At 43.8% G+C, this 25,142-nt stretch overlaps 1 protein-coding gene across 1 annotated transcript in view; it reads right to left on the reverse strand.

The window, feature by feature from the left end:
• ADAMTS2 (ADAM metallopeptidase with thrombospondin type 1 motif 2) overlaps positions 1-25,142 on the reverse strand; it is a 285,605-nt gene that overhangs the window by 65,466 nt on the left and 194,997 nt on the right. Inside the window, exon 5 of the mRNA XM_063120825.1 lies at positions 14,855-14,938. Within this exon, the coding sequence (XP_062976895.1) occupies positions 14,855-14,938 (84 nt within the window). The remainder of the gene's footprint in view (positions 1-14,854; positions 14,939-25,142) is intronic.

Raw genomic sequence — 25,142 nt, forward strand, 5'->3', positions numbered from 1 at the left:
CCTATTTGTATCCCACAAAGTTTCCTTTACTTGTGTCTACTGTATTGTTATATCCAAAACTTGTCTATTCTGCATGGACCTAGATCTGAAGACAATTAGCAAAATGACACAGATGGTAGATGCTTTACAGGGGAAGGATAACCCTGAAACTGTATAGTCACAATTTAGGGGATAAAAGGGTAAATAGCTCATTTGTTGCGTCAAAGGCAAATCATTTGGGTCAAAGAGAATGAACCATGTAGGGCCCAGCTTCTTAACAAACCCGCACCATGTTCCCCAAAGAGCCTACTTCATTATAACTTATAAAAATGTACTCTATGTGGGATGTTATGAAATGAATGACTAATTGTAACATCTAGTATCTTCCAAAATTTTTGAAGAAATGTGAACTCTAGCTTTTAAAAAATAATGTTACCAGGACAACAGTGTTATCAGAACAAAGGCTACAACCATTATTTATATGTCAACACAGCGCACTAAATCCTTGTCATTCTAGGACTTTACAATAATGTTAAAAAGAGAGCATGCCAAAAAACAACAGTTAAATATTTGGACACAAGAATGCAGCTGCCATTTAAAAAGGAAAACAGTATGGAGTATTTAAGATGGAGCGCTCACAAAGAGCTGGAAGAACTTAACAGAATAACACATAAAAGAAGAGCATCAGCAAAGGGATATGTAGAGGGTATTTCCATAAAACCCTTGACAAGACTAGAGAAATGAGCTAGATAGATAGCATTATACTGAATTCAGACATTAGCACAATCCTATGCATGTTTACTCAGAAGCAAATCCCACTGTGTTCAATGATGCTTACTCTCAGGTAAGTGTGCATAGGATTGCAGCCTAGGACCAAAGCAACATGGTGGAATATAATGATTTAAATCCACATGAGAACATACTATTTTCAGGTTTTAACTCCTTTGGAACCAAGGAGAAATTTGGCACCAGATGCAAACAGGAGGGACTATGGTACAAATAACTCATAATATTTAGATACAAGAATCCAAAAGGTAAAATCTCAAGGAAAATGTCAATACTATATTCTAAGGTGTATTTTATAATCATGCACTGTGGATGTGACTTACACAGGATGGTAAAAGATCAGAAATAAAAATCTTGTTAGATTGTAAGCCTATGCGGCAGGGTCTTGCTATTTACTGTTTTACTCTGTACAGCACCATGTACATTGATGGTGCTATATAAATAAATAAATAATAATAATAATAATAATAATAATACCACTATTCTGATTACTCAGACCCAACCTTTAAAGAAAAAATGAACCTACCAAGGAGTTACTGTTTGGCAAAGACTACGCTTCATAAGAACATGAGAAGAGCCATGCTAGATCAGACCAACGGTCCATCTAGTCCAGCATTCTGTTCACACAGTGGCTGACTAGCTGTCGACCAGAGATCCACAAGCAGGACATGAATGCAACATCCTCCTCCTGCCCATGTTCCCCAGCAACTGGTGTACATGGGCTTACTGCCTCTGATACTGGAGGTAGTACAGAGGCTTGTGAAATTACAATCAATTAATAGAAGACAGTCACTATCTGAAATTATGTTCTTTCTAATGAAGAAAAATGATATATTAATAAAATAGCATTTTCAATATTTGCTTAAGATATGCACGTTTCAGATGTTTGCATGGAGAGAAAAGGGGCAAGATGATTCACATGAAACACAGTCTGATCTTTTTGAACACAGGGCTAGAAAAACGAGTAAGGGCTGCACACTGAGAATAGTTGAAAGTTGTTGAAAATTTGCAAGGGTCACCCTCAGATTGATTAAACTACACTTCTACTCTCATTGGTTCAAGGTTGACGTGAGACGAGATCAAAATTTCAGATGTAAGGTGTGTCCAAAAAGTCAAAGCAGAATGCATCAAAATGCTGCATCACAGGTTTGTTTTGGAATCTATAGCCTTGGCAGATACAGGTAAAAGGAAATGCTGGTTTTATATTCAAGGCAGAAGATATCCATTCAGAACAACTTCAAATGGGGAAAAACAGTTACTGTTATGGGCTGCGATGGCACACTGGTCTTCAGGTGACAACAAACATTCAAGTAATGAATATGAAGGGGCCCCAAATTTGAAATGCTCTCTCCAAATAGTGGTGGCAACTACAGTTTGCAGTTGCAGATTGTGGAATGGTTGGGTGTGGAACAGAGGAGAAGCCATGATTGGAACAGCTCTGGGAATAGGCTTAGAAGAACTGACCCCTGGGAGCAGCCCAGAAAGAATGACTGAGCAGAGTGAGGCTGACTGAAAACATCTGGAAACAGCTCCATCTACTTGCCAGTGAGAGTGCATATTTGACTTGCAGCTTTCTGATAGACTGCTTGGAGATAGGGGTTGAGGAGTGCTGGACATGGAGCAGAGCCTCACTCATTATTGGAACAGCTTCGGAAAGCAGCTCGTAAAAACCAGCCCGGCAATGGGTGGTGAGGGTCAACCATTGTGGGATTGACCCAAAGGGGTGACATCAAAGGGGGATCTCCTTTCTAGGTCACCACCTCAGGGAGTCACAGGGGCACCCCCTGTTGGCTGGGAATTGAAATGTTGTTCAGGTTCTGTGTGAGTCAGGCTAAGAGTCTGGGTGGGGGAAGTTGTGGTGCCAGAAGGAGAAGAATAGAGTTGATAAGTTAACATCTTTTCAGAGGAAGGGGTTAGGATGTGCTCGCCTTTATTGGCCTTATTATTTCATTGGTTCCAATTTACCATCGTTGGCCCTTGTTATTGCATTTTAGCCAGTATAGGTTTACATCTATTGGTTAGCCAAGTTTGCTGAAAACGAAACAAAAGCAAATTGCAAAGAGTTCCAAAAACAGCTCTGCAAAATGTAGAAATGGGCATTAAAATGGCTAATATAGTTCCGGTAAGCAAGTGTAAAATGATGCATGTTAGGGCCAAAAAAAAAAAAAACAATTTCGCATATATGCTGCTGGAATATTAGCTGGTGGTGGATGACCAAGAAGGACTAGATCTTGGAGTTGTGGTGGATAGCTCACTGTAAGTTGTTGATATACAAAGCCCTAAGTAACTCGGGACTTTTCAGTAATGGATGCTGCCTTCTAGAACACCGTCCCCTGTGTGATTTGGGAGGCTGGAAATATGGTGTTTTATTCGCCTTCTGAAAATGTATTTGTTTACACACATTTTCCCTGGCTTGTAATTGATTATGATCCCTCTCTGTTTTATTTTTTCTTGTAAGTTTTAACTCTTTCTTGTGATATTATATTTTAAATGTATTTTAACTGTGATTTTTAGTATTTTGTATGTAAACCACATAGAGCTCCATCAGACAGCGTTTTATCGCATGCTCATTACTGGGCACTCATTGTTTTTTGGGGGGGTCTTTCTCACAACATCATCTGCCTCCCGTGCGCCTCCCGCCCCTTCTAGCCTTCTTCATGTGACAAAAAACACCCCAGTATGACTGACTTATTTTTAAAGACAGAAGTTGCCGCTATCTCCTGCTGTTTGCAGGAGAAGCAGTGGGATCTGAATGGGCCATGTGCACGTTGTTTACATCCTCTTTCAAAAGAGGAAGTAATGAGGGACAAACGCACGGGCAGAGAAGCAAATGCGATTTTCTTCCATGTGATGACACTCAGAGATTTTATTACATTAAGCAATATATAAACTAGGAAACTAAAGTATTATAAACAAACAAACAAACAAACAAACTATGCAATTTCCATCACCAGGTTAAGACTTTTCTATTTGCCCTGGCATTTTAAAGGATCATGTTGTCTAAGTCTGCATGTAGTCTTTATCATCTTTTGCTGCCCTTTAGTCTGTAATTGCTATGGAAGATAATGTTCATTAATATTAGTCTTTTATTTAACTAATTTTTACATCTATTGTACACCTCCCTGGAATCCACTAGATGAAGGGTGGTCTAGATATATTTTAAATAAAAAAATATTCTTTATGTCACGTGGTATAAAAAGATGTTCCTTGGATAATATATGTCACCCCTGTCAGCTTTATGAATATTTATGTTCAGATGATGTCATTAAGCATCAAGCCTCATAAATGTGAAGGAAGCACACACTCACAGCACAAATCTAAGTATGTTTCCTCTGAAGGAAATCCAAGTGTGTCCAAAGTTAATGATTGCAACTAGGGCTGTGCACCCCTACCCAAACCGCATTGGAACCCAATCCAGTTTGGGTTGATCCGAACCTCCCCCGATCCGGAACCAGATCCGGAGCAAGATCCAGAGATCCAGATCGATATTTGGGCCCTATTTTGCCCCCCCCTTCCCCACTTACTTGCCTCCGCGGCAGAGGCAGGTAAGTGGGGAAGGGGGACAAAATGTGGGCCGAATAAGCTCTCTCCCCCTTACCTAGCTCTGCTATCTGCCACCACACGGACCACGGTGGCGGCGGGCGGCGGAGCCAGGTAAGCCGCCCTCCCCCACCACCCACTTACCTAGCTCTGTCATCTGTCGCGGTCTGGGCGGCAGCTTCAACTGAGGCCTGGGCTGCATTTGAAGCACCGCCCGGACCACGACGGTGCCAGGTAAGCCCTCCTCCCCCTTACCTGGCTCTGCCGCCATCGCCGCACTGACCGCTGCCGTGGCAGACAAGGGAGCCAGGTAAGCTCCCCTCTGCACTTGTTGTTGTTTATTCGTTCAGTCGCTTCCGACTCTTCGTGACTTCATGGACCAGCCCACGCCAGAGCTTTCTGTCGGCCGTTGCCACCCCTAGCTCCCCCAAGGTCAAGTTTGTCACCTCCAGAATATCATCCATCCATCTTGCCCTTGGTCGGGCCCTCTTCCTTTTGCCTTCCACTTTCCCTAGCATCAGCCTCTTCTCCAGGGTATCCTGTCTTCTCATTATGTGGCCAAAGTACTTCAGTTTTGCCTTTAATACCATTCCCTCAAGTGAGCAGTCTGGCTTTATTTCAATTTTTGCCTGGAATTTACCTCCGATGTTTCTAATTTTCTGGAAGAGGTCTCTTGTCCTTCCTATTCTATTGTCTTCTTCCACTTCCGCACATTGCTTGTTAAGGATAATTCCTTATCTCTTCGGCCTAAAATAATTCCTTATCTCTTCGGCCTAAACTCTGGAATTTTGCATTTAATTGGGCATATCTCCCCCTATCACTGTTGCCTTTTGCTTTCCTTCTTTCTTGGGCTACTTCCAGTGTCTCAGCAGACAGCCATCTTGCCTTCTTGGTTTTCTTTTTCTTTGGGACGTTTTTTGTTGCCACCTCTTGGACAATGTTGCGAACTTCTGTCCATAGTTCTTCCGGGACCCTATCTACTAAATCTAGTCCCTTAGATCTATTCTTCACTTCCACTGCATATTTATTAGGAATATTAGTGAGCTCATATCTAACTGATCTGTGGGTCTTCCCTATTCTCTTTAGTTTGATTCTAAATTGTACAATAAGAAGTTCTGCACTTACCTTGCTCCAAATCTTCGGAACAGTCTGAATCGCTTCGGGCCGTTCTGAACTGCTTTGAGCCGAACCGGACCTCCCCCGATTCGCTTCGGAATCGGGTTTCCGAGGTCCGGATTGGCCCACTCCGCTTCGGACCTGGGGATCCGTAATAGAGCAGAGCACACCCCTAATTGCAACCATAATCTGATCCAGGGCTCTCAGGAAATCAAGGCAGTTGAAGAGATCCTGACTACCAAGGTCTTCTCCATCTCCTGCAAGGTCAGGGGAAATGCCATATGTACCTTGTTGATGCATATGTGGCACTGACACTGACAACATCTGCATGTGCAGGAGCATGATTTATACATTGGAACACCTCCTACGTACAGAGGGAGTTCTAGATCAGGTTGAGTACCTATGAAGACTGTGCCTCCCATATATCTGCTACCAGATCTTGAGCAAAGACATACAAATCAGAGGGATGGGTTTAAAGTCTTAAAACAAAAAGTTATCAATGTCTCTTAAATGGTCAGAAAACTCATTGCCACGTTGAGTGTGACCCCAAATATTAGAATCTGAGATATTAGATATGAGCAGCAGAGACTAGATTGTTCTAGCATTCCCTCTCTGCTGTTATTCTCTTTTCCTAAAGCATCTGGAAACAATTACCGGTAATGTCAGGAGAAAGATTCCAGCTACAAGGAAAACATTGGTCTGAGTCAATATCACTGCTCTGATGTTCCCAAAGAAACATTGGTTCAAAAATATAACATATACACATCTTGATGGATTACTGAGATCCCATTATGAGCATTTCCCTGATCCTGATCCAAGGGCTTCTAACAATTATGTGAAAACTTCCTTACAGCAGGCTCAGTGCATTTAAAACAGAGATGAAAGGGACCAGAAGTTGGTATGAATCAGAGAGCAAAGGTGTTGGTGATGCTTCATAAGAAGACTTGAGCACTTTGGGAATGTAGGTCGCAGCCTTCCACTAGGACAGACTATTTCTCCATCTAGCTAGTGGTGCATCCTCTAACTGGCAGCTGCTCTCCAGAGGCCTCAGGCAGAGATCTTTCACATACCCTGCTGCCTGATCCTTGAACTGGAAAGTCCAGGGACTGAACCTGCGACTTTTCTTCATGCAATTTATTTATTTATTTAGAATATTTATATACCGCTCCCCATTGAAAAATTTCAGAGATAAAATGAAAATAAAAACAGAATAAAACAGTTAAAACAAAATTTAAAAGAAGCAAAAACAGAGATCCAAGGCTGCATATTGAGGAAAAGCTTCTTGGAATAAAGATGTTTTCAGGAGGCGCCGAAAGGAGTACAAGGTCGGAGCCTGCCTGACCTCCAGAGGCAGGGAGTTCCACAGGAGGGGCGCCACCACACAATCAGGTGCTCTACCACTGACCAAAGGCATTCAGAAGTAGGGATGTATGCAGTGGAAGCTGGTGGCTCTGATTTCAATGGGCTTTGAATCCATTCTGGGTTTCAGTCAGAACCAGACATAACTCTAAACGAGCTGTCCTCAATGCCAAACCCATTTGGAGATAGGATTTGGCACTTTGGATAGCTCCTTTAGAGTTCTAACTAGTTCTGACAAAAAGCAAAGATGGCATCAAACCTGTCCTGTACTAGCTGTAGCGTTTTTGGTTAGACAGCTGACCACAAGGCCAAGTAATAACCCAGACCAATGTTCCAGCAGACAAGCTTTAAGTTCAGGCAAATGCAGAAGTAGTCCAGAAAACAGGCCCAGGGTCAAGGCACGGGCAATCAGTCCAATATACAGAGTCGGGTAAAGCAGGAGTGGTCAAACAGGAAAAGGGTCAAATATAGTGAGGCAGTCCAGTACGTGCATAATCTGGTAGCAGAGTCAAGCAGGGGTCCAAGGTCATAGCACAGAGGTTCAGGAACAAGGTAGGATTCGGAGACAAGGTAAAAGAAGCTGGTGAGACATTGTTTCCAGCAACCAGCAAGCTCTCACTGCTGGCTTGTATTCACAAAGGCTGCCCTACCCCACCTAGGCTCAGCTGCTGTCCATCAGAGCTCTCTGGCTAGAGCCCTACTCAGGAGGAGTTGCTTTCTCCTGAGGAGACTGTTTTTGCAACCGAGCACTCCTTCTTACAGGAAGCCTACTGGCTTGTTGCTTGAGGTAACGGCACTCCTTAGGGTCAGGGGTTGCTCAGCCTCTGCTCCAGAGTCAGAGTCCCCTCCCCCTGTCAGGGAAGGACCTGGAGCCAAAGGCCCAGGCTCCTCCTGGTTTGGTACCAGTACTTGATGTGTCTCCCTGGTTCTGGGGGCTCTGCTTCCTCCTCTGAGGAGGATTCCTCTAGCGGGGGCATGACAAAAACCCACTGAAATCAGAGCCATCAGCTTTCACTGGATATGTGAGAATTTGGTTCACAAAACATGCGAGCATTCCCTGTTCAAAGCCCCAAACACAACTGCGAGCACGTGCCCTCCAAAAGTGTTAACAAATTGCTGGACTCGTGCTGATGTTTGAACTTTCCCAGTTCAGTACTGCACAAAGGTCCTATTTTGCGCAAATTTCCCCCTGCAGACTGAAAGCCCTGCTGTAATCTATGGAGGGAAGTTGTACAAAGGAGGAAAGTTGCACAGATTTGGGGGAATGTGTGTAAAGTTCATGTTTGATCATTGCTCTATTTGTGAAATTTTCGCAGAGCGAGCAGCGATTGCAAAATTGAACAGGAATTGGGCACTCAAGTGGTGAGACACTGTTGGGAGAATCGTAGCAATCTCGAACATTGCTCGTTCACCCATCCCTGTTCAGAAGACAGTATTTTAAACAGCAGTCTGTTGTTGTTTTCATGCATACAAGAAGAGAAGTTCTTAAACCTTGGCTGAATAGAAGTAGCATATATTGTTAAGTTCTATTATTCCCAGGAATGCATAGGTGGTACAGTAGGTTAAGGTGAACCAAAAATACATTTGCCAATAGGGATCTTGTTTGACTGACAGCCGAAACCTCAGACAGGTGAGAAAATGTGTTCTTTCCTGAGTTCTTACCCATCAACTCTCTCTCCCTGGCAAGCTAGCAGGTAATAATGGCGAGGAGGAACAGAGCAGCTGGTAACAATGGCAACAAAGAGAAGGAAGGTCACACCTAACAGTGGAACCTAACAACATATGCTGCGGTTGGCCAACAGAATGCTTGGTCTGGATCAGGCCTTTGCTCTGATCACGCCGAGCTCTTCTTAAGTTCTTGCACTAATGCCCCCTCTCTCCTCTTTACATCCTTTGGGTTAGAGCCATAAGACAAGGCCCCATTTCTGAGCTTGCTTGAAATAATCGCTATAGGCAGGTGAGCACATCCATTTAAGAGACTTGCCATGTAGCCATTTTCGCCTGAAAATGATGTCCTTCATTCCCTCTGTTAGTGTACATGCAGTGGAACACTACGTTACATTTTTGTTTTGCCTTAAAAAGTGGGTATAACAAAAGCACATTTTTTTTTATTATAGCAAATGTCTGTTGTTGTTGTTTTGTCTCCTTGTTTATTTAGAAGTCTGGGAAATGGCATTCAGGCATAATGAGATTACTTGATGCGAAACGTTAAAATGTGTCACCAAAGGGCATTTATAAAGCTGCATAATAGAAACTCAGCCTACATGAAACTAAACGTTCGGTGGGAAATTCTTGGATGCTGCTTTGTAAATCCAGGAAAATCTAGGTAAAACAAAGCTACTAATAGTCGGTGGGCCAGCCAGTCAACTTTGGAGTAGGATAGGTGGCCTGTCCTATGCTTCCCCTCTGGAAACAGGTTTGGAACCTGGCAATACTCCTGGACCAGGGGTTGTTGCTTGATTCACAAGTGATGGCTGTAGCATTTTCGTAGCTGTGGTTGGTGCATCAATGGCACCATCTCCTGGAAGACAAGGTCTTTGCCTGTATATTTACACCTCTAGATTAGTGGTATGCTCTGTATGGGTCTGCCTTTGAAGGCTTTCACAAAGCTTCAAATGGGTTAATAAAACTGGCAAATGGACCATATTATATCAACCTTAAAGGAGCTGCATTACTTCAAAGTAGGCTTTTCGGGCACAAAGAGCCACTGTTCCAGGTCTTAACCTTTGGTTACTTGAAGGAAAACCTCCACTGGCTATCACTGACCCACAGAACAACTCTTGGGGTTCAGTCTCTTATGTAAGAATGATGAACCATCCAGGGCTGGGGGTAATCGACACTGGAGGAAGCCATTCAGCTTGCTGGCCTATGCCCTCCCCTCTGTCTGGGCAGATGGCGACCAATCAGTGGTCGCCATCTGCCCAGCGACACCTCCAGCATGACTCCAGACCAGAAACAAATGGCAGATGCACCATTGTTGTCCTGCTCCACAGAAAAAAGTCAGGGTAAATCCTCGACTTTTTAAATTTGGAGCTTTGGGGAAAAGCCTTGGGATGGCTCCGCAGTGGCTCCTGCAACATATAAACAACACAGCGCCACTGTGGAGTCACCCCAGGGCTTTCCCAACATATAGACAGCCCCAGGGATGACTGGCTAGGTTCAGAAAGCAAGTCACATATTATGGATGTCTTTGTTTTAGCTTGAAAAGGGGTCTTTCAAAACACATCCATTAGATGGTGCTCCAGCTGTAACTTCTGACAGTTCTTTCCACTGAGAATACATGGAAATGTATTGGGGATGAAATGATTATCTTGTTAGATTTAAACATTGAATAGCAGAGCACCCATGTTTGAGGTGCTCTAATATGTGCTCATTGCCCTAAAAATGTCTACGAGCACTAACCCTTTTCAAAATATTTTCTGGAAAATTGTTTACTTTGATTAGATGATTTGCCTTTGTCATATGAACCAGGCAAGTTGTTATGAAAAGAAAAACAAGCATCGGGTTCCCATGGTAACAGCAGCATTAGCACCACCATGGACAACAAACAACCAGCAAACAGAAGTTTTGACTCTAAAGGATTGTATTATTTCATGACAATGTTTTATTAGATTTCCCTTCTAATGTTACTATATATATCAGAAACGCCATATCCAGAGTAAAACATTAGCTGACACAGCATTTGACAAGTAATGTATTTCCAGAGGTTGGGAGGAACATGGCATGCTGTCAATCTCATAAAAAATGAAAGTGATCTATCATTCAGGATGGGGTGAAGAAAAGGGAAATCATACATTATACTTTCACTCTGCAGTATGCCTTGAATTCCAGTTCTGCTTCCAAATGCAATCAAAGGTGTTGTTTTAATCAAGAAAACTATGCCATGCCTTGAAATTGACTCTAGATGAACTCTCTTCTTCTATGCGCTCATGGGAATCAAAATACTAGAACCCGGGGTCATCCCATGAAGCTGATTGGTGGGAGATTCAGGACAAATAAAAGGAAGTACTTCTTCACACTGTGCATAGTTAAATTACAGAATTCACTACCACAAGATGTAATGATGGCCACCAGTTTGGGCGGCTTTAAAAGGGGGTTGGATAAATTCCTGGAAGAGAAGGCTGTCAATGGCTACTAGCCCTTATGGCTATGTGCTACCTCCGGTATCCAAGGCAGTAAGCCTGTGTGCACCAGTTGCTGGGGAACATGGGTGGGTGGGTGCTGTTGCACCATGTCCTGCCTTGATGGTCCCTGGCCGATGGCTGGTTGGCCACTGTGTGAACAGAGTGCTGGACTAGATGGACCTTTGGTCTGATCCAGCAGGGCTCTTCTTATGTTCTTTTGACCAGCTACAGGTTCTTTCCTAGCAGATGGAAAATCCTAGCTTCCAGTTCTGCTTGGGAATGGATCCAGAGACTGGCTGGAAGATGGCCAGGAAGAATGTTGCGTAGAAGGATTCCACTAGAGATCTGGTAAAATAAGGGTTGGCCCTACCATTAGGCAGAGTGAATTGGCTGCTTCAGACCACAGATTTGGAGTTTCATGAAGGGGCAGCAAATTGCCAGTTCTTTGATTTGTTGTTATTGCATTTTTATTGCCAAGGATGGAGAAGGTGTGTGTAGGATTTTCTGTCTCATGTGCCAAAATAACTTGGCTGGCTTTGGGTAGTATCCACCTTGAATTGAGTGGGTAGCATGATTTGCTGTTCCATCTCAGGCAACAAGATGTCTTGTACCAGCGTGGAGAGAAGGTGCCATGTGGTATGTATGACAGCAAACAGGGAGGCACATGATGAAAACTGGCTCAGAAATAAGAGGATGTGGTGGATGCAAAAGGAAGGCATAAAGCTAAAGACAGAGATGCTAGGTGATGGACTGTTTGGCGTTTAACTATGGATGTCCATCATTGGAAAATCTAGTTCTTTTTGGTCTTGATGTACTTCTGTGGCATATCTGTGAGCTGTGCTGTGGGCTTGTCCCAAACTCCAGGAACTTATTTGTGTATTTTTAAGGTTCCAGAATTTGTGCAAATTTCTAAGCAATTTGTGCAAATTACGGTTGAATTTATACAAGTTATGGCAAATCTGCACACTGGCCCAACTTGCTGCAGACCAAGGCCCTTTCTACACCTAAGGGTTATCCCAGGAAAATGGAGGGATTGTCCCTGCCTGCTCCCGGCATCCTCTGTGTGTCATTTGGATGCACAGGCATGATCCTGGGATGATCGCGGGATATAGGGCTGGTGTAGACATGCCCCTAGTTGACTGACACACCGAGAACTGAAACAAAGTTGGCTGAGCCTAGGGAAACTCTCTGACATCCCTAAATTGAACTTTCTTCTCAACCACACTAGCTTCTATTACACAAAAATCTCCTTATACAAATCATTGGAGGACGGTGCAGGGAGAGGGTGACTTTGGATTGCAGTAAAACACTGCTTTCCAGCACAATCGGCTTGGCTATTTTGTTTCTATCCAAAAGCCGTCATGACACATTTGTTGGAAACACTGAACTCGCAGGGTGGAGAGAACGAGCAATTCAAATCTGCATTAAAAATAACTTTATGAAAACTTACAGCTGCCTTCCATGGACAGTCTTAAGGAGAAAATTGTCTTTTAGCATTTGGTTTGTCTCTGTTTTGCGTAATGTACAGCTATGTACATTATAGATTATGAAAGGCATATTTTTAAAAATTCACAGACTACAGTTGAAAAAGTTTAAAGGATTACTGGAATTAGAAACCAAGCTTTTGCCATTATCTGCAACCTTGAAGCCACCACTAAAGCTGTCATTCTAAACTGAAGCCAATGTGGCTACTTCAGCAATAGAATACTAGTGCAGGATTAGCCAACCTCTGTCATCCTAAGAAGTCATTTGACCTCCTGACATTGGTCGAAGGACCAACAAAGGGTATTTTGCTACCTCACAGGCAGGGAAAACCCTACAACAAAGTCTGTACCACCTTGTAGTAAGGAATTAAAAATTTCGAACACGAGAAATGATTCTAAAAGAGGAGGGCCCCTCCTGAATTGTATTTGTGGTATTGTGGTAGGTGAACTGCATGCCTGGAGTTGTAGTTAGCAGCATGAAAAGGAGCTGGGACAAAGTGGAAGTGGAAGGTGAACAGGATATTTGGAGTGTGGCTCTGTTGGTTTAGTTTGTAGCTGTGTACAAATGGCACCTTGAAATACTCCACCCGATTTGTCAGTAGAGAAATTGGGGAGGGGGGGGGGAACAATTTCACCAAATTTCTCCGGGAGAGAAGAGTTCCTCACAGGTAGGGCTCACCACTGGTAGGGATTGTAGCACAGGGTTTTTTCCCCTTTTTTTTCAAAAGGTTATTTAGTTTTAAGGCCCTGCCACTGCAAATGGCAACAGTATCAACTGTGTTGATGGCCTAGTGCCCATTTTCTATCCTCCAAAACGCAGAAAGGGGGGCAGTATTGTGTCTAACTCCATGAAACAGGTGGCTAGTGCTGTGCAAAAATTTTTTTACTCCAATTTCCTGAAAGTCCCCATGCCCATGAAGATGACTTCCACTTTTCTGCTTCAATGTCAGGGCATTTTATAATTTATTTTGGATTTATTTGGCGATGTTTTTAAGTTTACCTAATGACTGCAAGGTTGCCCATAGTGCTGCATGCATTGTATCTTTCTATTATACACCTTTCCATTGTTCTGCCACCTCCCAGGCTGCCTGCACTTCCTGAGCGGAAAAAGCCCTGTGGGAGGAATTACCTCATGATGTCTTCCCCTGCGCTTTCATTGAAGTGCAGGAAGCCAAGGAGGCTACAGGGCACCAGAGAGATGATTGTATAATGAAAGACAGGACACTCACAGACACTCCTCGGCCACCTCAGAAGGAAGATCAGCACAAGAATCTCAAAACCTAACCCATGAGAATTTCTCTGAAATTTTCTTCTCCTTCAAATTTATTTTTGAAAACAATTTACCCCTGTGCTTGATTTAGAGTAATGTGCAGGCATAGTGCTGCCATAGAGGCAACTCAGGCGGCCGCCTAGAGTGCCAAGCAAACGAGGGCGCCGAACAGCGTACACGGAAGCTGCTCTCCTAGAGCAGCTTCCGGGTGTGCTGTTCCAAAGCTGCCGTCCCAGCCTCCGCCCAACCCCAGCATCCTGGCTCCTTCGAAGCCAGGAGGCTGGGGTTGGAGGCGGAGGCTTCAGTACTTCCAGGCGCGCTGCTTCATTTTTTTTTCCTTTTTTTAACCAGCTCCCCGCGGGGGGGGGGAACAGCAGCAGCAGGGGCAGCCAGGCGGGGGGCGGCCTCGGCGGCCCCTCAGCAGCGGTAGCGGCGGCGGCTCCTCACGTCCCAGAGGCGGTAGCGGCAGCTGTGAGGGGGTCAGTGGGCCAGCCCGCGGCATCGGCGTCCCCACCCTGCATCATCGTCGCCGCCGCGCCTCGACTCGCCCCGGCCCTCGCCTGCGATGCGCTCCATCTCCGCGACCCTGGCGCGCCACTTCAAAGCCTCTGCCCCGCCCCCCAACCCCAGCATCCTGGCTTCAAAGCCAGGAGCGGGAGGCAGTGGGTGGGCGAGCGGGCAGGGGGGGAGCAGTGAGTGAGTGAGCGAGCAGGTGGGTAGGCGAGTGAGGGGGCGGTGAGTGAGCGAGCGAGGGGGCGAGCAGGGCGGCAGCTTCAGAACGCGCTTGCCTAGGGCGCAATATAGTCTGGCGCCGGCCCTGGTAATGTGTAGCTTGGGAAATCACACAAAGCTGGGCAGAGGAATCTTAAACTGATCATGTACAATTCCCAGTTTCAACAATTCCCCCTCCCACTGCAGCACCAATTGCCACAGCCTATTGTGTTGAGTAGGTCCCCTCCTCCGACCCTCTGGAGATGTTTTTTGGTAGGTACAGGGCTTGTGGAGGGCGGGGGAATGAGAGGGAGAGAAAGATCTGCTGCGGAATGCTGGATTTCACCCAATTACTTTGTTTGTCTGAACATATGCTACCAAACACATTCATCAAAACAGCAGTTTGGGATCCCAAAGCATTATATATTACTATTTATATAACAATTCTGGAGGGCCTTTGGGCATATTATTAACATTATACTTACTTTCCCGTAGCTCAACATGATGATTCTCACCAGGACAACATTAATTTGGGCACCTAAGGACTCATCATGATAGATTTCATTAACCTGCAAGAGAACATTCATACCGATCAAATGTGGAAGGAATGCACATTTTCAGTGTTGTTTATTTTACATATTTTTCTACAACTACATTTGCATAAAATCCCAGTAAGTAAAAAATAAAATTAAAAAATCTGCAAATCTGGCAATCCATGGAAAAAGCCACTTGGAAAAAGTTGGTCCATGGCTCAGATTCACAGAAATCTGAACTCATTTGATTCTGTTGAGGATTTCTATGACATCCCTACAATCTACACAGATGTGCTAACAAAATACAAGCAGGCTAAATTTCCTTAGCTTGTATAGCAAATGCTGCAAACCCCAAGTTATCTGCTTATGAAGAAAGTTTTTAAAGAATCCCACAAAACAGATGTGCTGGCAAAGCCAGTTAGTCGAGCATTTTAGGGTCCTTTGTCTCTCTTTTTTCGACAGTAAGGTTGGCTTTAGAAAGGTCACAGACTTTCTTCTGGCTTCATGATCAAGTTATATTTTGCTGAGTTCCTCCCTCAAGCTAATTGGCCTTCTCAACTTTTGCCTTCAAGTTACAGCAGGAAAAAAAATGTCCTAAAGGCCTGCACTAAATGATGTCCTAAAGGCCTGAAACGCCTGTTTCAGCACCCTTACTTTAATACTGCCATCTCAACATCATGTCATTGGCTTACACCACGGCATAAAGACCTGTGCCATAACTTTTGACACGTTGTTAATACAGCACGAAAAGACAAATTGGAGAGAACACACAATCCAGAGAGAGCTACCATCTCTCCAAACTTAGTGCCTTCCAGATGTTTTAGACTACACCTCCCAGCATTCCTGACCACTGGCCATGCTGAGGTTGATGGGAGTTGAAGTCCAAAACATCTGGATGGCACCTGGTTAGAGTAAGCTGCTGTAGGGTGGTTAGTATTTGACTAGGATTCATAGAATCATAGAATCGTAGAGTTGGAAGGGGCCTAAAGCCCATTGAGTCCAACCCCCTGCTCAATGCAGGAATCCACCCTAAAGCATACCTGGACTGAATCCTTACTCAGCCATGAAGTTCACTGCATAACCTTGGGCCAGTCACCATTTCTCAGTATAATCTACCTCACAGAGTTGTTTTGAAGATCAAATGGGGGAGAACCATGCATGCTACTTTGAGCGCTACCTTGAACTGCCTTGAACCACACATGCCTTGACTGTCTTGAGAACCGCCCTCAAGGATCTAAGGATCTAATAAAATAAAATGTATATATTCCATGCAGCCAAAGGGAAGAATCAGAAAATGCTGAGGGGCTGTAGAATGGCATAATGGAGAGGAAGGAGGGCACTACAAAGAGTCCAAGGCCTACTGTGGCTCCACTGAGGAAGGGAATGAGAGAGCTACATACTTCTGGCAGCAGTGGTGACTCCATAAGTGCACGTGGTAAGGAGCTTTCAGGTATGTTGCCTCACCTGACAGACAAAGCAACTTTCTCCTCATTACAACGGGCTTTTTAAACAGGAAGGCTGGAGTAGGGCTGTAGCACTAGGGAGAAAAATCGCCTTATTCACTTAGGATGCTGATGCACTTCACTGCGCATGGGCAGCTGCCACAGAAGTGGCCTCACCATCTTGGGAGCATTGTGTGCACAGCCCAAGATCATGATCATTAGTGTCAAATGCAGGTTAGGGTAGCGATAAACATTACCCAAAAAATCCCATCCAAAAGGATATTTGGGCCACGGAATTAATTACCAGTGATAGGGTAATTATCCATCACTGGGTGTTCATTAGAGAAAAGATTAGGAAGCATTTGAGAGAGAAATATTATGGAAGCGAAGCCACCAGCAGCAAACTGCACTAGCATTGGTAACTTAGCACTGGTGATGTGTGCGTGGCGGTTGTGGCTTTACAGTAGTGGCATAAAGCCCTGATTCTGTCATAAGAGCTGAAGCAGGGAATAGGCTCAGGCTATTAATCTAGAGCAGTAAATACCTTAGAGTCTATCTGATTAGCTGAGGCATGCACTTTTGTAGGCAACAGCCTACTCCACCAGATGATCATACCCTGCTTATAGAAGACCAAGCCATAATAAAGAACCTAGTCCTGTAAAGCCTCCTCCTTTCCGTCTTGCAGAAGAATCATGTCCTCTGCATCAACAGCAAATTGTGTAGAACAGGGGGAGGCAATCTTTGGGGGCTTATGGGCACATGTGACAATTTAGGGGGGATGACAATTTTTTTTCAGGGACACGTGTACATTTTCCTTTTTTTTTTCAGCCTGATGGGCACATTTTGTTGGCCCCCATGAATTTCACTTTTGTTGCCCCCTTCTTGGATTCCCACTTTTCTTGATCCCCTTCCTTTTCATTCTCCTCCCTCCCCCTGCTCCATCTGCCACATATCCGCTACGGCTATCACTTCTCCTGCTGCCATCACCACTTCTCCTGCTGCATATCCACATACTGGTTGGCTGGTTGCTTTGCCTGCTGCCGCCATTTCTAAATCACCTTAGCAGTGAGAAAGCAGGAAGTTGGCTAATTGGAAGACTTCCTTCTTCCTGGCTGCAGAGCTCAGGGGAAGTAACAGCAAGCAGGTGGATGGGTAAGGAAGGGGTCTAGAAGAGGAAGGGATCTGGCAGTGGGGTCCAGTGGGTTCACTCAGGGGTCCTGGTGGGTACTGTGTTACAAACCCCTGGTGTAAGGGAAAAAGACCTGAGAAAAAATCAGGAAGATGGAACAACTACATGGTTGTGTGCTAATGAAGAGTGCCCAGTTAACCCTGGAGGCTACTCTTGGCACAAAGCAGCACACTAATGCAAGGCTGCTGCTGGCTGTACATATGTATGAACCTGGGCTTCTTAATCTGTAAGGTACTGTAGCAATTTAAATGAACCAAGAGAATCTCGTCTCCTACATATTATTGACAAAGTTTTGCTGCCATCAGAATGCAAACCAGTTTTGCAACTATGAGTCTGCTACCAAAAACACTGAATAATATCATTCATAATCTTCTTTTCCTCAGCTGGGCTTGAATTTACTTTATGAGTTTTCTTGAAACAGTCAAGAAAATAAAAAGGTGACATTCGTGCCCTTTGTACCATCTGGGACCGACTGCTCTCTCTCTCTCTCTCTCTCTCCCATAATTCCCCCCTCCAACTCTGAAAACCTGCTGCATTAAATCACCCCCAAACTGTATCGTTCTTGTATAGTCCCTTGTACCAACACATCAAAGGCAAAATTTAAACTGAAAACTTGCTGGCAGGGAATTTTATTTTATGAGAGATTTATTACTTTATCACATACACATCAAAATCCACGGGTGTACAAGTTGCAGATGCCCTTGACAGCATGACCCTTACAGTATGAGACCATGGCCCAGCCCTGCCCTCCTCTAAGATGTGAGAGGAGCTGGGTTTTTCCTTTGACATCACACTGAGTACTCAGAACACCTCTGTAGAACTGCACCAGTTCAGGGATGATTGCCCCGCCCACTCTGCAGCTCCAAACTCAGGAGCAGGGGAGCCCATCACACTTGCCAGAGCAGGGAAGAACGCTCACCACAGCAACTGTGGAGAATGAATTTGGGGGCCCAAAGTTCTTGAGTCTTCCAGTACCCTCAAGAAAAAGAACCCAGGAATGATGCAGACAGGAGAAAACATGACTCTCAGGGCACAGCTTGACGGGGCGATATCCCAGGGATTGCCCTGGGATCATCCATGATGCACAGCGGATCCCGGAAGCAGGGAGGAATGATCTACCCTTTTTTTGGTATTTTTTCTGCGGTCTTGGGATGACCCCGAGACTGCGGAACGTGTGGGTGGGCATCGCGGTTTGTCCCCGCTCCTCACGAATAACTGCGAGGAGCTGGGAGCTGGACACAGGGCACAGAGCTCCTCAGGAGTTCTGTGCCCATCGGTGGGGGGGAGCGGGGAATTTTGTTTTTTTAAAAAAACCTACTTTTTCTCCACTCGTGCACTCTGTCTCCTTTAAAAAAAAGGCGGGTGCAACGTCCTCTTCATCCTACAATGTCGTGCACCGCATGTAGACAAGGGGGAGATTTCACCATATCACGAGATCCTCCCTCCTCCATTGTGCTAGACCCAGTAGGTCTAGCCATGGCCTCAGTGGCAAAGAATAGGGTTAGTCCTACCCTAAATCCACCCACCCCACCCCATTTTCCTATAAGTTAATGATTGGCATTCACCTCTGTGGAGAAAAATAAAAGATTAAACCTAGGGACAATGTTGTACTGAGACAAAAGTTTGCCCTCCACCAGTGCTGGGGGACCCTCACTAACAGGGATCCCACAGGAGGAGCACAGCTCACAGAAACTGAAGCATACAAACCCTCCCACCACCACCACCACCCTGCTTGCCATAATGATGAACATTTTAATAGTTCCAACATAATTAAGCTGAAGAAAGAATCCAAAAGTCAATGCCCAGGCAACACAGTATTTGCCCAAAAGAATCGTTTAGAAAGGACCGTATGGAGAGGTACAGACATCTTAATGGAAGCGTGAAGTTTGTCAATGGAAAAATGGTTCAAGGCCGAGAGTTAGATGGCAACTGGCCCTGCTTTGCTTTGCTGAAATCCTTGTGGATTAGTCAACACATTGGGATGAAGCTGGCTACATCCCAATGTGTGAAAAATGGTCTGGCATTTCTTGGATCACAATTACCTTTGGGAGGGTGACCTCATTTCAAATTCAACAGATAAAAATCAGAGCACCCATTCAGGCCATGTTGGCTACACAATCCCAATTCTCCCCCTTTCCCTCTCTGATTCTCTCTTTCTCTCTCTCGCTCAAACATGCACACTTTTTACTATGGATATTAGTCAGAGAATATAAAACAGATGTATTGAGTAAGAAGTAAACCATTCAGTGAGCGTGAGATATTACATGGTTTTGACTGTGCTAGTGAAGGAAGTTCACTCAAATTCTCTAAGTAAGTCAAGCTAGATTGTGCTTCCTCATTCTGGGATAAATGTTTGAACTGGGCAAAATAACATTGGGCAGTATACAAAAGATATTGTAGAGCTGAAAAAAGGGCAGAAAAGGGCAACTAAAATGATTAAGGGGCTGGAGCATCTCTCCTACGAGGGAAGGTTATAACAGCTGGGATTGTTCAGCTTGGGGAAAAAGGAGGCTAAGGGGAGACATGATAGAGGTGTACAAAATTATGCATGGTATACAGAATGTGGATAGGGAGACATTTTTCACCCTCTCTCAAAATACTAGAAACCAATGGGGTCATCCCATGAAGCTGATTGGTGAAAGATTCAGGACAGATAAAAGGAAGTACTTCTTCACATAGTGCATAGTTAAACTATGGAACACACTACCACAAGATGCTGTGATGGCCACCAATTTGGATGGCTTTAAGAGGGAGTTGGATAAATTCCTGGCAGAGAAGGCTATCAATGGCTACCTCCAATATCAGAAGCAGTTGCTGGGGAACATAGGTGGGATGCTCCTGTTGCTTATGGGTTCCTGGTTGACATCTGGTTGGCCACTGTGTGAACAGAATGCTGGACTAGATAGAGGGCTCTTCTTATGGTCTTACGCTCCAACTCTGCTGGTTCCATTGTGCTCACAGGAGTAAGCACTTGCACAATGCAACATTCACGCTTTTAAAAAATGACCATGGAAATGCTCATTTCCAAATTGGGACTGGGCAGTGGAGCTCCCTTCTGCAAGCTCCGCTGACCTGCCATATTCAAGAAACAAAAGTTTCCATTCTTCAGGTTATTGTAGAAGCACAAAAGCCCTTTTGTGCAAGTCGTCACTCCCATGAGCACACAGGCACAATAAGATACTACCCATTGTCTTAGTAGACTTAGTTGTAGAACTGAAAAATTATGTCAGCAAAGAGGAGCTGAACTATATTTATCTGATGTGGTAACTTCCATATATATATATATATATATATATATATATATATATATATGGGAGCTTATCACACAAACAGCTCTCTATGTAAACATGAAGTAGTAGAGTCACCAGATTAGGACTTTGCCACTGTCAAGTCCTGGAGAAAATGGAAATATGGAGAAAGTGGAGCAGCTGTCCAGAGCAGAGAATGAATATCTCCTTGAAAATCAAGAAGCAGTCAAAGACTGCAAAAGTGGTCAGAGACTGATCCTTGAGAATCCTGGACAAATCTAAGGAAAGAGAATACTTGCTACAGCAAATGCTATTGCTGTCTGAACCGTATAATCCTTCAGCCTGCCTATCCTTTCCAGACCCCAACTCTTGCTTCAGAGCCATAAAGCTTAGGCTGATATACCAACTGCGCCCTTATCTGGACAGTGATAGCCTAGCTACAGTTATCCATGCTCTGATAACCTCTCGTTTGGATTACTGCAATGCGTTATACGTGGGGCTGCCTTTGAAAACGGTCCGGAAGCTTCAGCTGGTACAAAACAGGGCAGCCCGTTTACTAACAGGGACTGGCTGGCGAGATCACATTACGCCAGTCCTTTTACAACTTCATTGGCTGCCAGTCCAGGTCCGGGCCCGATTCAAAGTGCTGGTATTGACATTTAAAGCCCTAAACGGTTTGGGGCCAGGTTATTTGAAGGAACGCCTCCTCCCATATGTACCTACCCGGACCTTAAGATCATCTACAGGGGCCCTTCTCCGTGAGCCCCTGCCAAAGGAAGTGAGGCAGGTGGCTACTAGGAGGAGGGCTTTCTCCGCTGTGGCACCCCGGTTGTGGAATGAGCTCCCCAGAGAGGTCCGCCTGGCGCCTACACTGTACTCCTTTCGTCGCCAGCTGAAGACCTTTTTATTCACTCAGTATTTTAACACTTAATTTTAACTTAAATTTAAATTATACTGTTTTAACTCTGTATTTTAACCTTATATCAATTTTGCTGCGTGGTTTTATCCTGGTTGTGCTTTTTATATTGTATTTTGTATTTGTATTTTTAACTTGTTGGTTGTTTTATGATGATTTTAATTTTTGTGAACCGCCCAGAGAGCTTCGGCTATTGGGCGGTATAAAAATGTAATAAATAAATAAATAAATAAATAAATAAAGGGAAGCCCTTGGGCCTGGAGCCTCAGCTCTCTCCAACTGGGCACGCTGCTTACAGTGGTGAGTGGGCTCCTTGGTACATGATGCACTTGGGGGCAATGATGCTGGCTTTTCCGTGGGACCCAACTTGGGGGATGCAGTGAAAGGGGTCTTGATTTGCTTTGACTTCTTGGTGACTTTTGATACTGTTGCCCACAGTATTCTCATGAAACAGCTCAGTGGGTTCAGAGTAGGCACGTCGGAGAAATCTGCAACAGTTTCAAATGAGTTTGGATTTCTATGAATCTGACCTGCGAATTTTGCAGTGGGCCAGCTTCTCCTAAGTCAAGTGGGTTCCCCGGACTTGTGCGGAGGTTTTCATTCAGGGGAATTAGTGTTTATGCAGATTAGTGGAAGTAGAATGAAATTCTGGTTTTAAAAAATCTGGCTCCATCGATGAGTGACTGACAAAATGAAAAGCACCTGAAAATTCATGAAACACAGTTGGAATGGATTTAACAAAATCAAGACATCCCTAGTAGGGAGCAAGAGGCACTGTGTTTCAGTGGTTCCGCTGCTACTTGCAATGGTCGTCACCAGAAAGTAGCACTGGGAGATGTCTGCTTGACTACATGGTGGTTATTCTGTGGGGTTCCATAAGTTTCCATCTTGTCTCCCATGCTGTTTAATATCTGTATGAAACCTCTGGTGTGTGTGTGTGTGTCATACAGGGATTTGGAGCATGGTGTCACCAATATGCAGATGACACCCAGATCTCCATTCCATCTTAATCAGGAAAGGCTGTGCAAGAGCTAGACAGGTGCCCAGAGACAGTAGTGGGCTAGATGAAGGCCATTAAACTGAAGTTAACTCCTGATAAAATGGAAGCTCTAGGGGCAGGTGGTTCCCACACACAGGAATTAGGTAAATGGCCTGTTTTGGATGGAGTAGCACTCCCGCTTTTGGAGCAGTTATTTAACTGGGAATACTCCCTAGTTCAAAGTTGTCACTGGGGGTCAAGGTGGCCTCACTGGTGAGTAGTACTTATGGCTAGCCATAAGTACCAGCTATGGCTGCTCATGGACTGGAATAACCTAGTCCATAATCTTATAACTTCCTGACTGGACTATTGCAATGCTCTCTGTGCGGGGCTTCCTTTGAATCTAGTCCAGAAGCTGCAGCTAGTGCAGAATAATCCTTAATGTGTATTGAGAGTGAAACACGAGCATAGCACACCAGTTCTGAAACATCTGCATTGGGTGCCAGTGAGCTACCAGGTCCAATTCAACATATTAGCACCAGTGTAAAAAGCTCTAGATGGCTCAGGAGCTTGATATTTAAAGGACCACCTTCCCCAATACTAACCATCTCAGGATTTAAGATTATTTATTTATTTATTTATTTATTTATTTATTTATTTATTACATTTTTATACCGCCCAATAGCCAAAGCTCTCTGGGCGGTTCACAAAAATTAAAACCACAAAAAACATCCAACAGGTTAAAAACACAATTACGAAATACAGTATAAAAAGCACAACCAGAATAAAACCACACAGTAAAGTTGATTATAAGATTAAAATACAGAGCTAAAACAGTAAAATTTAAATTTAAGTTAAAATTAAGTGTTAAAATACTGAGTGAATAAAAAGGTCTTCAGCTGGCAATGAAAGCAGTACAGTGTAGGCGCCAGGCGGACCTCTCTGGGGAGCTCATTCCACAACCGGGGTGCCACAGCAGAGATTACTTTTATACTGTTAGTTTTACTCTACCCTGTGCCTGTTTGGTGCATTCTCTTCCCCTTCTTATTGTTTTATTATGATTCTATTAGAATGTAACCCTATGCGACAGGGTTCTGCTATTTTATTGTTTTACGCTGTACAGCACCATGTACACTGATGGTGCTAAATAAATAAATAATAGCCAGGGAGGCTTTTCCTGTGGTGCCCTTTAGGAATATGGTCTGTGGGTCTACCATATGGGGCAAGGCTTTTCAGTGGCAACATCCCACTATAGTACTCTCTTCCAGTAGAGATTTGGCTGTTCCCCATAGTGTTGTCAGCTAAAGGCTTATTTATTTGTGTAGGTTTTGTGGGGTACAGTCATGTGCTCTATTTGGTTTTTGGTTGACTGTGTTGATTTTTGTTGGTGTTGATTTTGTGTTGGTTTTGTTGTATTTTATTATAAATTTGTGATTTTAGAGTCATGAGTTTAATGTTGTTTATGTGGTGTACTGTGTTTTATATAGGTTATTACGCTCTGTGTGAGAAAGGGTGGGATATAAATCAAGTACATAAACAATAATAAAAATAACAGTGTATATGATGGAATAAATATATATACTGAGAATTGGAATAGATAATACAGCCTTATGATATCCTTACAATTACTGTATAACTTAAAATAGATTTAAGAAACATGATAAAAGGTTGCTGTTCAAAATCTGTTTTTGTGTCCCTGCCACATTACTGATAGCTTTATATGGTTTCTTTTAACCTGAAAACGTAGAAAACCATCTGTTTCATCTACATACTTCATTTCATTTCATTTATCTCAAATTCTGTGTTAGCACCTTTAATGTTTTTGAAGGTATACTGAACACTAAGGAGCAATGTTAATACAACCATTAATACAGTTTCAGTCTCATAGCAAAGTGAAAACAAGGTCTCGTAACAAAGCCATCTTGTAATGGCAATTTCCAAATGCATTCAAATACAATGGCGAATTGTTAAGCGCCAAAATACTATTTAACAAGATACACTGCCTGTATATGTCACTCTGACTCCTGAATCTGTCACTAGTACCCAAGTTACCATGATAGTAAATTGGGAAGGAATGTTTCTCATGAACAGAGAGAGAGAGAGAGAGAGAGAGAGAGAGAGAGAGGCTTAAGGCTGCCTTATTACAATCAGAACAATAGGGAATTGACCGCAGCAACTGGATTAATCCAGGCAAAGCAATAGATTTATCAAGGCAAAGAAATTTCTCCAGGCAGAGAAATAAAAGAAAAGAAATAATAATCAGAGGGTGAACAGTTCTTTATTTCAGAATGAAAGTTGGTGGTTTATTTTTAACAGTTGATAAAAAAACAAAGTAATTATGAAACAGGTGGAGACCCATAAAAAGTTATATATGCTCCCTCCTCCCTGAGTCTTCTTGGAATATAATCCTCACAGAGTTGTTTCAGGGGGAATTTACTTGTACAATGGGATGCTCTCCTTCTTCTC

The sequence above is a fragment of the Elgaria multicarinata genome, chromosome 3, assembly GCF_023053635.1.
Source record: "Elgaria multicarinata webbii isolate HBS135686 ecotype San Diego chromosome 3, rElgMul1.1.pri, whole genome shotgun sequence".
NCBI lineage: Eukaryota > Metazoa > Chordata > Lepidosauria > Squamata > Anguidae > Elgaria > Elgaria multicarinata.